The sequence below is a fragment of the Cibotium barometz genome, chromosome 37 (genome assembly GCF_041138505.1).
Source record: "Cibotium barometz isolate CiBa-2024 chromosome 37, ASM4113850v1, whole genome shotgun sequence".
NCBI lineage: Eukaryota > Viridiplantae > Streptophyta > Polypodiopsida > Cyatheales > Cibotiaceae > Cibotium > Cibotium barometz.
The window spans coordinates 9,091,236-9,104,372 of record NC_141082.1 but is presented as its reverse complement, the minus strand read 5'-3'; the positions used below and the strand labels follow the sequence as shown (position 1 = coordinate 9,104,372).

The window sequence follows — 13,137 nt, the reverse complement described above, 5'->3', positions numbered from 1 at the left end:
AGTGAGACGTAGTATGTTAATAAAGAGTTGGAAGATAGATGGCAAGATTACATTCAGAAATGGACAGGAGGAGACGTGGAGCTCATGAGATGCTTGGAGGATGAGGAGCTAGTGTATCGGAATGCCAGCCACGCATTTGGTAGACAAACTACTGTCGTGCAAGAGACACAGCTTCAACAAGTCTTATGGTGGGAGAAGTTTGGGATCAGTAACCCTCACTTGGTGAGTACAACTCTAAAAGACGAGACTGTTGCTTCAACTTATAAGTTATAACATGTACATTCGTCCAAGTTGCGGCCAATTGATATTGTGCTTATTCTTTCTATCTTTAGCGGTGCATTTGCCCTATCAACTACTTATTTCCTGTACTAATTCTTTCTATTTGCTACTTCCCTTAGTGCTAGGCTTCATTATGGTTGAGTTTGTCGTGCATCTCCGGAGGTTTGACAGAAACTCAGTACGAAGGGCTTTGTGTGAATATATGCTCTTATGTGTGTGTGTGTGTGTGTGTGTGTGGAGTGCGTGTGTGAGAGCATATCTTGATACAGAGTTCTACACCCACTATTGGGCACTGATGACGTTAGTGGGGATGTCGTAGTATCTAGTCCATGCTATGCATAATGGAGTTGATAGTTATATAGTCTTGTGGGTTGACTACCATGAGTATATAACATGCACGTTGCTAAAAGGTGAATTTGGGCATGCTTTTGGATTCATCTAGGTATATAATTCAGCCTCATTAGCAGACATGCAGATTTCACATTGTGAAGTTTTCGTCCGAATTGCGGCCAATTGATATTGTGCTTATTCTTTCTATCTTTAGCGGTGCATTTGCCCTATCAACTACTTATTTGCTGTACTTTTTTTTTTTCCGAGAAAAGATCCTTTCATTAGTTATGTAAAAAACGCCCGTAGGGCTACAAAAGAGAACTCTCCTGCTCCTAACAGAGAGAAGAGCAGTGAATACATCATGGCAGCCCGGGAGACTCTCCCTAGGTGCTGCAAAATACAAGCATCAGTCTAAAGAACTGAGCGACTAAATCATACAATAGGGGGGGGGAAGAGCCAAACAGGTGGCCTATAGTGCCAACGGGGGGATCCCGTGTGTAGGGTGTAGAACGGGCCGCAGCGCCAAGTGGTATGAAAGGCCTGGCGCCGTAAGATCGCCTCATCCGAGTCTCCCCGGATGCGGTCGTACTGTCCTCGCAGGGTGTGGATCAACTCCTGCCAAATCCCCCGAACAGTCTCTGCTGGTGGCTCTAATCTCCCCTCAAAGGCCGTAAAGCACCGGGCCCTCCAGGTGAACCAGATGGTGAGGCTGCTGAGGAGCTCCCATCGTAAATCCCTCTCCTGTGTCCAGCTGGCGGACGAGAAATCCGGTGCCGGAACCAGGCGAAGCTGGCCCCTAATAAATCTGATGGCCTGACTGCCCTGCTCCATCTCATAGCCCATAGCGGGCCCTGATGAAGTCGACCAAGCAGCGGCACCCCACGTAAACATATCCTCTGGAGAGAGGGGGGCCAGAATACGCAGCATCCGCAGCCAAATCTGCTGTGCCTGAGGGCAGTCCCAAAGGCAATGTCTCTGTGTCTCCATAGGGTGGCCGCATCGGACGCAGGCCGCCGGAAGACCGCTGTAAACAAGCCAAGTGCCAACCGCTGAGCCCCTGTGGGCGACCAGCCACTGAAAAGCCGAGATCCTGCGGGCCTGTCGACTAGCCCAGAGCCGAGCCCAGAAATCCTCCAGGAACTCCTGTGATAGTCCCTGCAATCGCCAATGCCCCGCTGCCGCTAGAGAAACCATCCTCCTCGCCGTCAAAATATGCCGTCCCAGCCGAACAGTATACTGGAAAAAGGTGATCTCTGTGGCCTCAAGGGATGCATAAGGATCATGCCACTCGTACTCCCCTGGGTCCCACTGTAGCCGGGCCAAGGGGCGCGCTGCATATGCCCATATGCGCCAATCCGGGAGCACGTCAGCAGGGTCGGGGTCAATATGCCACTTCCGAGAAGCGGCAGCCACTACCCGAATCCTCTGAAAAGTGCACTCTGCAACCAAAGGCGACTCCACCTCCACTCTCTGGAGTCTGCCCTCATCCTGTATCTCATAATAGAGGCATCTGCCATCCTCAGTGCTAGCTCTGACAGCAATCAGGATCTCCAACTGTGTAAAGGCACCCATCCACCGTGGGGCCACTGGCTCGAGAGGTGTGAACCACTCCTCTGTAAGTGCCTCCTGAATATCATCCCTCATAATCAACCCCCCTCTGAAGTGACTCAGCCTCTCCACCTGGGTCTCCTCTGGTAGACTGCAGAAAGCCTGCCAGTCTCCAAAACTACGAGCTGGGCCTGCCGCTAAAGGTCCCCAGGCTAGACGAGGCCGAGAACCCAGCATATGACCCTGCTCTGTACGAACCGCTGGGCTCCAGATGAGCGGCTGCCTGGCCCGCTCCTCAACACAAGAAGGAGGCCGCTGAGAAAGCCCCGGTCTCAGCAGCTCCCAAGCTCTCAGGATACTCAAAGCAAATCTGTCCTCCCATCCTCTACTGAGGCCTGTCCTCCTCATCTCTATGAAGATCCAGTGAATCCTGGTGCCCAAGTACCCCCTGCTGCAGGAGGCGCCCGGGCCTGCAGTCGCTGCAAGAGGAGCTCTTTCCAAGGCTCAGCGCCTGGAAGCAACCCCCGAACAATAAGCTTCCCCAATAAGGCTCTACTCTGATCGACTGGATCTATAATGCCCAAACCGCCCTGAGCCAGCGGAAGTGTAATAACTGCCCATGCAACCTTTGCCCGAGCTGGCTAACCGTCCCGCCCAGACCACAGAAAGTTCCTGATCAGCCTCTGTACCTGGCTGATGCAAGAGCTCGAGAAAATCCAGCAAGACGTAATGTACCACATAGTCGCTAACAGCACCTGATTTGCCACCACCACCCTCCCAGCCAAGGATAGTCTAGCTGTACTCCAAAACAATAGCTTCTTCCGAATGCTCAGAAGAAGCGGGGCAATCTGCTGCTCAGGTGACAAATCAAGGCCAATCTGGCATCCCAAATACCGCACTGCTGTGCCTGGAGGAATCCATCTAAAACCGGGGTCCGGGCTCCATGCCGGAGTGGGAGCACTACTGATCCAAAAGGCCACTGTCTTGCGCCAATTGATCAATGCTCCCGAAGCTGCACTAAAAACCTGGAGCGACTGCTCTGCCCGAATAAGATTGGCCTCTTGGCCATGCAAAAATAAGCCCGTGTCGTCTGCAAACTCAGCATCAAGCAAATCCTCCCCCCGGATTGGGAGCTGAAGTCCTCTCAAACCAACCTCCTCTGCCGTCAAATACATACTCATAGCCTCCGCAAAGAAGAGAAAAAGGAAAGGGGCGAGAGGACACCCCTGACGGACTGATCTGGTCAGCTCAAAACTCGGCCCCCGACCTCCTGCAATCAACACCTGGCTGCGAGCTGTGGAATACAAAGCTGCCACCCCTCTGATCCATCCTGGCTCAAAGCCCAGGTGTAGCATAGTGCCCTCTAAGAATCCCCAATCAACTCTATCGTATGCCTTCTCAAAATCGAGAAGCATCACGACCAAGTCCTCGCCAAGAAACCTAGCTCGGGCCGTCGCCTCCCAGAAAGTAAAGATGTTGTCAAGGATACTGCGCTCCTTGACAAATCCTGTCTGAGTAGCATGAATCAACTCCCCCAGGAAGGGCTGGATCCTCAAACTCAAGGCCTTTGCTAAGACCTTGTAGACAGTATTGAGGATCGTAATAGGCCTCCAATGCCGAATGTCATCCGATACTCCCTCCCCCTTGGGGATAAGATAGATCAAGCCCTCTGAAAAGCTCTGCGGCATCACCCCAGTGTCCAAAACATGCTGAAAGCCCCTGCGGAGGCCTGGCCCCAAAAGGTCCCAATAGCGCATAAAAAAGGCCGGCGTCAGTCCGTCCTCCCCTGGGCAACTATGTCGCGGCAGGACCCTCAAGGCCTCGGCAAGCTCAATCTCTGACAGAGGCGCACCTAGAACTGTGCGCATATGGTCTGTGACCCTCCTCTGCACATGGGCCCACACAGTCTGTCTGCACACATCTCGATCCTCAGTGGCTGGCTCCGCTGAAAGCAAGTCACTATAAAAAGCAGTGGCAATGGCTCTGATCTCCCCGAGCTCAGTAGCTATCGATCCATTCGGTCTACCAAGCTGGCGAACTCCTGCTCGCGCATGACGGGGTCCAGTGATCTCAAAAAACTCCCCAGTCACTCTATCACCAAGCTGCGTCCACTGAGAGGCCTGACGACGATAGTAAAACTCATGTCTCTGCTCCTCTACCTCTCTAACCTCCTGGCGTGCCTGGCTCAGCTGGGACGCCACCCACTCACATGCAGGCTGCTGCTCCTGAAGGCGCTGTAGCGAAGCAAGGCTGCGTCTCAGCCGTTGCTCCCGCTCGCGAATCTCTCCCAGTCGTGTCAAAGCTGCAGCGTGTAGAAAAGAGCTAAGATCAATGAGTCCTTGGGCACACTGGCCCGCTGCATCCTGGTCAGAGCACTGACTATCATGCCAGATCCTCTCAATGTCCTCAGCGAGACTGGGATCTGTAAGTACCCTCTCTGGGATCCTCAACTGCAAGCTGGGCTCCCGTGTCCCCTCCTCCAATGTCAATATAACTGGCGCATGATCTGAAAATGAGGTGCCAGCAAGAATGCCGACGGAGCCCCCTCGCTCCCCTAACCAATCGCCCACATAAAAGCGATCAATCCGAGATAGATTAGTCCCTCCCTGCCGGCGATCCGACCGAGAGAAACTAAGACTGTCCTGAGACCGGGAGAAAGCCCCATGCTGCCATGCATCAGTGATCCTCAGTGACATACAAAACCGGTCCCAAGCTGCAAGCTCCGTGCCGTGCACTGTAACATGACTGCCTCCCACCCTATCTGCCGGGTCCTCAAGCATGTTGAAGTCTCCCCCAACACACCAATGTGCGGCCTCTGGCAATGCATCAGTAACCTGAGTCCAAAACTCTGCTCTGGCACTAGCATGATTGGGCGCATAGATGTTGAGCACACCCAATAGCTCATCATGCATCCTCAGAATGACATACTGTGCTCTACCAGGCACAATGATCCCTCGATCCACAATGGCCTGCCGCCATACATCTGCAATAACCATGCATACTCCTCCCTGTCCACCCAAAGGACCAAACCCTGCAGACCAAAAAGTGTCCCATCTACCAGGCATCACCGAACCATATCTCCGGATCCTGCTCTCACCCAAGTGGTGCTCCTGCATCATCAAAATGTCAATGCTGCCACCAACCAGGCATCTCTGAAGCTCCTGCCTCAAGCAACCTCGATAGCGTATAAAGTGTGCTCCGCCAAGGCCCTGTACATTCCATGAGATGATCCTCATGGATGCCCTGCTGAGGTGGATGCTGTCTCAGCCGTACGGCGGGCCTTCGCAAGCGGCTTGGATGGAGAGTAGTCCCCATCCGAACGGCTGCGAATCTGCCCACCCGGTGTGCTGCAAGAGTCCTGGATGAGGCGCCAGTGGCTGTGGCCCATGGCGACTGCCTCCTGCTCTGACAGAGAAACCTCGTGTATACTCACATATCCAGGGTCCCGCGCCAAGTCTGCCACTATGCGCACGACCAAATGCCGAATCCCTGAGGTATCCACACTCCCGGGATCCAAGAAAAAATGAGCCAACTCCCAAAGTCGGCCTATCACATCAGTCACCTCCAGATCGCTCATGTGGTGAGAAAACTCAACTGCTTGAGTCTTCAAAGTGCTGAGAGCGAGCTCTAGAGTCCACTCCCGATCACAAGGCCCACAAAGAGGGAACGAGAAGGCCACCGCTGAGTCTAGTGCCTCCTCCCCGCGGGCCGGAGGTATCACTACGTGAACTTGAATGGGTGCTGGCTCATGGGGGCCCTCTGCTCCAAAAAGCCGAGTAAAGGTATAATCAAAGGCCTCCGAGCGCTGTCTAATGCCAAGGCGACTCAGCCGACTGCGGATAGATGAAATCCGTGAGGCCCTAATCGGCATAGGTCTCCTCTCAGCGCTCTCCGGACTGCAGGTGAGCGCCAGGGAACTGCCAGGGTCTCCCGGGAAGGTGAGGCGGGCGGAGGGGGAGGCGAGGGAGGTGGAGAGGGAGCCGCTGCCGAAACCGGAGCGGAGGCGGGAGGAGGCGAAGGTGGAGACGAGGCGGTGGGAGGGGATGGGGGTGGGGGGGGTGAAGAAGGAGGAGCTGGCATCTCCTGGTCCTCAGTCGCTGCAGGGGTCTCCTCCTGAAGGGGAGCAAAGCTGTTCCTCACGGGAACCCAGTGAGGCTGAGACTGTGGCTGCTGCTGCAGCGGTCTCTGTGCGTGCTGCTGTGGCTGTCTCCCTCGGCGGCGCCCCTGTCCAGGCTGCCACTCCGAGGTCTCTGAGGCCTGAGCAGGTGTCCCTGAGGCAGCTTGCCGAGCCGAATCTGTGGGCGGGCCATCAGTAGCCTGCTGCTGTGGTGAGGGTCGAGGTCTCCTGCGAGGGCATGCCTTGGCCAGATGACCGACCTGCCTGCAAATGAAGCACTGGTTCGGGAGCCCCGAGAACTCCACTCTCTGATCTATCCACCCCCCCCCTATCCTAGGTAGCTGAATGACCTTAGGAAGGGAGGAGATGTCAGACACCAACACTCTGACCGAAGGTAGCCCCGCTGCTCTGGCCACCACTGAAGCTGCTGAGGGGCCCGTCTCAAGAACCGAGCCCACCAATGCTCCGAGCCTGGGGAGGAGCGGAAGATACTCTCGGCGGAGACCAGGGAAACAAACTGTAATATGGAAGAGGCGCTCTCCCTGCTCCGCCGCTGCTGGGTCAAATCCATGCTGCCAAGGTCTGAAGAAAGCCCGAGCACCCCTGATGTCCAGAGGACTCATGGCAAGGACCTTGGCAACGCTCTGGGCGGCCTCGAACTCGATCTGATAATGGCCCCGGCCCAGGAGCTGTACATCCAGGATCTTGCCCACATCTGCAAGAAGGCGGGCTTGAAGAAGATCCCTGATCTCCCCTCTGCTGGGGCGAGTGCCGACTATACGGCAGATGGTGGAATGAGCCTGGAGGCGTTCCACCTCTGCGGTGAGGCTCGCTTCCTCTTCCGGCGAAAGAGAAAGCCTGATGGGGATGACCTCGGGGGCAGGCGAGGGGGCTGCGGATGAGTCCCTTTGAGACGAGGCGGGAGGAGTCTCCATCAGAGTCTGAAGCTCAGGCGAAGGCGAGGCGAAAGCGGAAAACCTGCAAGAAACGGGCTGCTGCACACAAAGAGGCGGAAGACCGGAGGAAAAGGGAAAAAACACAAAACCCCCTGGGGGTGGAAAACAGCGCGAAGGAGGGGGGGGGGGGGAGTGGGCGAAAAGACGAAGGAAAAAACCAGGGGGGGGGGCGGGGCGCTGCTGAAGAAAGGCGAAGAGGCTAGGCGGGCGGGGGCCAGCAGGCGGAGAGGCTAGGCGGGGGGGGGGGGCGAGCAGGCGAGAAGGGGAGGGGCGCAACGCGAAAAGAAAAAAAGGGGGGCGGGCAGCAACGCGCAAGGAAGGGGGGGGGCGGGGCGCTGCTGAAGAAAGGTGAAGAGGCTAGGCGGGGGGGATGCGAGCAGGCGGAGAGGCTAGACGGGGGGGGCGGGGGGCGAGCAGGCGAGGAGGGGGGGGGGGGGGGGCGCAGCAGCGAAGAGGGGGGGGGGGCGCAATGGCGAGGGGGGGGGGGGGGGGCGCAGAAGCGAAGGCAGGCAGGCGGGGGAAGGAGGAGGGGCGCAATGGAGGGCAGGCGAGCAGCGAACGCAGGGTGATGGCGGGAGCTTCAGCGAGCAGCGTCCAGAAGTAGCTCATGGAATGTTATCAATAACTTATTTGCTGTACTAATTCTTTCTATTTGCTACTTCCCTTAGTGTTAGGCTTCATTATGGTTGAGTCTGCCCTGTATCTCCGGAGGTTTGACAGAAACTCGGTACGAAGGGCTTTGTGTGAATATATGCTCTTGTGTGTGTGTGTGTGTGTGTGTGTGTGTGTGTGTGTGTGTGTGGAGTGCGTGTGTGAGAGCATATCTTGATATAGAGTGCTACACCCACTATTGGACACTAATGACGTTAGTGGGGATGTCGTGGTATCTAGTCCATACTATGCATAATGGAGTTAATAGTTATATAGTCTTGTGGGTTGACTACCATGAGTATATAACATGCATGTTCCTAAAAGGTGAATTTGGGCATGTTCCTGGATTCATCTAGGTATATATTTATATTGATCAATGATGATTATACTTATAAAGTTTTTGTATTTTAATGGCAGAAATGCCTCGCCATTCAAGTCCTCTCAGAGGATTGCAGTTTGGGTCCTTGTGAGAGGAACTGGAGCACATGGGTCCTCTTCCATACAAAGAAGAGGAACAGGTTGTCTATTGCTCAGTTGGAGCGGTTGGTGTATTGCCATTGCAGTCTCCGCCTAATTGAGCAGTCGGGCAATCCGTTAGAGCCTCGCCAGGTCAATGTCAATAAAATCAACATTGAGAAGATGCATTTAGTTGTAATTCATTGTTGTACATAATATACATAAGGATTTAGGTCTACTTCGTGCTTGGATTTGTGTTCCACTGCTGCTCTCTTCTCTTTTTGATAACTTTTTGCACAAAGCACAAGTAATCCACACAATGTGACTCATATCAATAAGTTTTAACAGGAGGGAATGTCACGTGCACCCCACACTGCAACATGTTAACAAGTGGCCATTAGGGTAGACTTGGGTATGTCCACAGCAGTCGTGTGTGTGTGAACCTTGCACAGTTTTGTAACTCACTTAAAGTTGATGCTGGTACAAATTTTCTAGCAGCTTATTAGGCCAAGTGCCAGGAACTAGACATCAACATAGATTAGTCAGAAGGTAGGATGCCTGAGACAGAGTCACAGCGGCTGCTGGCAGATGGAGAAGTCAGCATCGGGAAACTCGGAGAGAGCTCCACCAGGATAAAGAGAGCTCACAATCATGATGGTAGGGCCTCCATAGGCCAATCACCCAATCAAGAGAGAAAAAACAATAACCAGCTGAACTCGTCCACCACTACTGAAAAGTAAAAGCTTGCAGGGCAGGCCCTCGGGACAGTGTAGAACCAATCTGGACAGGGCCAGCGAGGTCAGGCAGTTCATTCCTTCATCTGCTTCTTAATACAGAGCATTACAGTGGCAACCAGGAAGCCATCAACACTCCACTTCAGTACAGGAGAAAAGGCAAGTATCTTTGTGCAAACAATTGCATACATGGTATTTCAAAGAGTTGCCAGTTGGTAGGTTGTTCTGACAAGGTAATCTTGGGAGCAGCAAAAGACTAGCTATTGTTTGTTTGGGTATCAAGGCCAAGGTTATGTAAGCAAGGAAATAGATATCCTAAGTTCAAGGAATGTACTCAGTTCAACTTCATAATAAAGCAAATACACCAAAAGGGAAAAGGGGGAGGGGCCTAAGCCCATCAAAAGTGTTATTGGGGCCAATCAGGCGTAACATATTCTTTCTCCTCTCTCTTCTCTCAGTTAATGCACCACAATAGCAACTCAACTGTGTATGTTTAAGGCTTTCACATGTGACATTGGTATCAAAGCAAAGGAAGGCCATGCTGCACGAGACAAATTATCAAGGCTTTCATGTGTGAGCCATTTTCCTGGCTAAAGCCTATGTAATGGCTCAATTACAGGACTAGGGTTAACAAGCCGCAGAGATTGCATGTTGGTCAATCCAAGCTTGCTTCTCTGCTTTGCATGCTCTACCCAATATTTCTATTCTTCTTTCCAACGTTGTGTGAATCTTCCTTAAGTTTCATTTGTTGTTCCAAACACTTCTCCATTGATTTCATCTACATTTGATTTAGCTCCATGTGCACCGTCATTTACATCATGTTTTGGCAGTTGAGGGACACCTGGTCTGCATGGTATCTGGTGCTGAAGGTTGCTTAAAAAAATGGATAATGATGCAAACACTTAGAGAAAGGGAACCAAGGAATCTGCAGGCTGCCCCTCCAACTGGTGCGTTTGAGGGTGAATTATCATTTCAAGGCTGAAAACGACCTCCAAAGCTGACTGCAGACTGAATTTGCTTCCAAAACAAATAAAAGCATTGTGGCAGAAAATTGGCTATCTAGAGAGGGGGTTTACTTATAGACATCCAAAAAGGAGGCCTACCTGGGTTAGTTTGTATTAGTTGCCTTTCAGTTAGTTTAGTAGTAGGCAGTCTACTCTTGCCTGTTATGGGTGCCCCACCTCTCGCTCATAGCCTCTTCTTCCCATTTATAGATTAGGGCTCAACATTGGACAATTCCTTTGCTAAATCCCAACGCTAACTAGTAGACCTAGCATGATACATGCATCAGATGTCGGGACTGATGCACAAGCTATGGCTTTAATGCAGAGTCTGCATACAGTACATGACCCATCTGTGTTCGGTAAGTCCTGATTGGGGATGTGTATGGCGAGTATGCTGCCTATTTTCTGATAATTATATATGCATGTATGTACATCAGTGGTTGAAGAGGTACCTCATCAATTGCTTCAAGCATAGTTGCAATCATACTATAAATATTTGGAATTTGGCTAAGTATAAAAGCATTTAGAATATCAAGGCCTACCAGTTGTACTTAGGTTATCATACATCGTTCTAAAATGCCTTTCGTTACAAATGTCATTCTCGCTTTGCACTACTAGATGGGATAGTTGTGCAATCTGATTAAGTGTTCAGATGCTTTTAGAAGTTGCCTATCTATACAAAACCCCATTATACTTGAAGTGCTATTGTAGAAAAGGTGCTTACTAGGGCACACCTTTTTCAGTTGTAACTCTTGTCCAATCTTAATCCTACTTTTGTTACCCTTGGTGGACACAGGTTGGTATCTATCCAGCTGTGAAAGTACCTTGTGAAGTCTCAGCACAGGTTTTATCTGGAGACTACATTCTATGGAACTCCTTGGGAAGATATCCTCATGTTGCTTCAAGGAAGAGCTAGCATTGGTGGTTTTTATTCCAAGCCTTGATACAGAGTCTTACAGATTTGTTGTTGCACATCTCCAATCTAATCACTTTTGGAATCAGGCAATTAGTAATGTAAGGACCAAGACTTCAACTGCTGAAGTTTCTCTAGCTGTGTGCTTATTTTTTGCTCCTCTTCAGCAGACTCTTGGCAAGCTGCTGTGGACTCTCTTTCAATGGGCAAGATTTAGTTGTTCATATACGGTGGTTAAAAGCAGCTGCTTGGTTAAGGCATATCTAAAAGATGACATCTTGCCATATCATTGCACTGTAGGCATTGAATTGAGAGGGATGGAGAGAAGTTTATATGAAGTCAAGATGAATGTATACTATATGAACAAGGAAGAAAATATCACTTGATAATCAGAATTGAATATAGATAATTCTATGGAGTTTGCCTATTTCTCTTGTGAAAACCAGTGAACCACGTCAAAAGACAAGCATTGTGCATAATAAAGGATGCGTTTGTAAATTTGGACTGCGAGCAAACAGTTATCGCCCTTATAGTTGAATTGAAACTTGAGTGGCTATTGAACCATGCTGCCTAGACGGGTGCATGAGCTCGAATCACGACATGTGATCTCTTTTAGTTCTAGGGAGGCCTAGTAATTTAGACTGAGCATTCGCAGGAAGGAGCATTAGTCTTCAAATTTGAAAACCTGAATTGTGTACCTATGCTCTCTTCCCCCCCTCAAATTCTAGGACCTGGTCTAGACAGAAAAGGATGGGTGAAGAATGAGAAGCTGCTTAAGCTCTCTGGATTTAATAGGATCTCTTGAGAGTGCTAGAGGTCTCTCAAACATTTTATAAGATTTAGTCTCTTGCACTTGACTGTCTCCCAAAGATTGCTTGATTCATATAATTAGATAAATATACTAGAATCATACTACAACACTCTTCAAAGGCAGTATAGTGTGTAAATACATGGATCTATGAATGTATACTTATATAGTCTTGATGCTCCCAACCTCAGCCTTACTGAGCTTGATAATTTGAATGGGCATCCTCCAGCTATAATTGTTGGACATGTTTCTGCTTAGATGTTACTACAGATGGATTCTTTCAGAGGCCCCAGTAACTAGAGAAACATATGTGACATGGATGAGGATTGATAATGGTCAGATTAAGAGTTTGATCACGTTGCTTGCAATGTGTAAGAAACTTTACAGGGAGCAACAATTATGATAAGTTTCCTACAATTTTGTGACATAAGGGAGATTAAGATAGAGAAACTATAAATTTTGGGTCTGAAAAACTATCTTCAAAAATTGCCTAGTAAATTGGGGGCAATTTTTGAAGATAGTTTTTCAGACCCAAAACCAGGGGTGCCCACCAGTTTTTCTGGCATGTTATCAGATAGACAGCCCATCACAAAAGAGCCCAAAGATGATGAAAGATACTCAAATGAATGTCTCCAGTTGGAAATACTCCTTGTGATTACATTAGCCTTAAAAAGAGGGTATATTTTTGGAGGAGAAAGGCCAATCAAGATGGAAGAAGGTTGGCACCTAGAAATTACCCTCCCAAATAGCTAGATGGAGCAAAAGGAGAGGATGGAGATTTCCTTCAAGATGGAATAGAGTAGGAAGAGAGAAAAAATAGGGGTCGAGGACCGAGAAAATTCCAAGGAGGCAAATTGTGTGTGTGTGTGTGTGTGTGTGTGTGTACTTTTAAAAATTGCTTGAGCTTTTTCACAGTCTACTTCTAGAATTGCAAGCTGCCATCCTCACTAAGTTGGAAAAACGGCTCAATGATATCTTGTGTCACTATGATATATCACACTAAGTGGATACATGTGAACTAAATATGTCTTGTCACTGTGATATTACACACTATACTTGTGAAGTAAATATGAAGCCTCAAGAATTTTAAGTTGCATTGTGCATGATTTTGCCGTTAGAAAACTAAGTTTGTTTGAACACAAAATGTATAATTCTTACGGATGTGCAAGTTTTTGCTTAAGCTATTTTCCAAGGAGTAGTCTAGGTTGGTTAGTCCAAACACAACCCTATGGATTGTCAAGACAAATTTGAAACATTGGATACTATATTTGCCACATAAGAATGATGAATCACCTGAATGAGGGAAGTCTAAGGTTTGCCAAGAGGGAGAAGAGATTGGGT

At 49.9% G+C, this 13,137-nt stretch overlaps 1 protein-coding gene across 2 annotated transcripts in view; it reads left to right on the top strand.

Annotated features, from left to right (window-relative positions):
- LOC147616907 (clathrin adaptor complexes medium subunit family protein) overlaps positions 1 to 11,413 on the top strand; it is a 62,840-nt gene extending 51,427 nt beyond the window's left edge. Inside the window, exon 8 of one of the 2 annotated variants that reach the window (XR_015262358.1) lies at positions 10,872 to 10,952. Coding sequence is in view for 1 of the 2 variants with exons in the window: in XM_086776546.1 (XP_086632672.1) it covers positions 10,872 to 10,991 (120 nt within the window). In the remaining variant the exon portion in view is untranslated. Of the gene's footprint in view, positions 1 to 10,871 lie in introns of both variants that reach the window. The other variant, XM_086776546.1, reaches the window with a different exon arrangement.
- Positions 11,414 to 13,137: the final 1,724 nt, after the last annotated feature.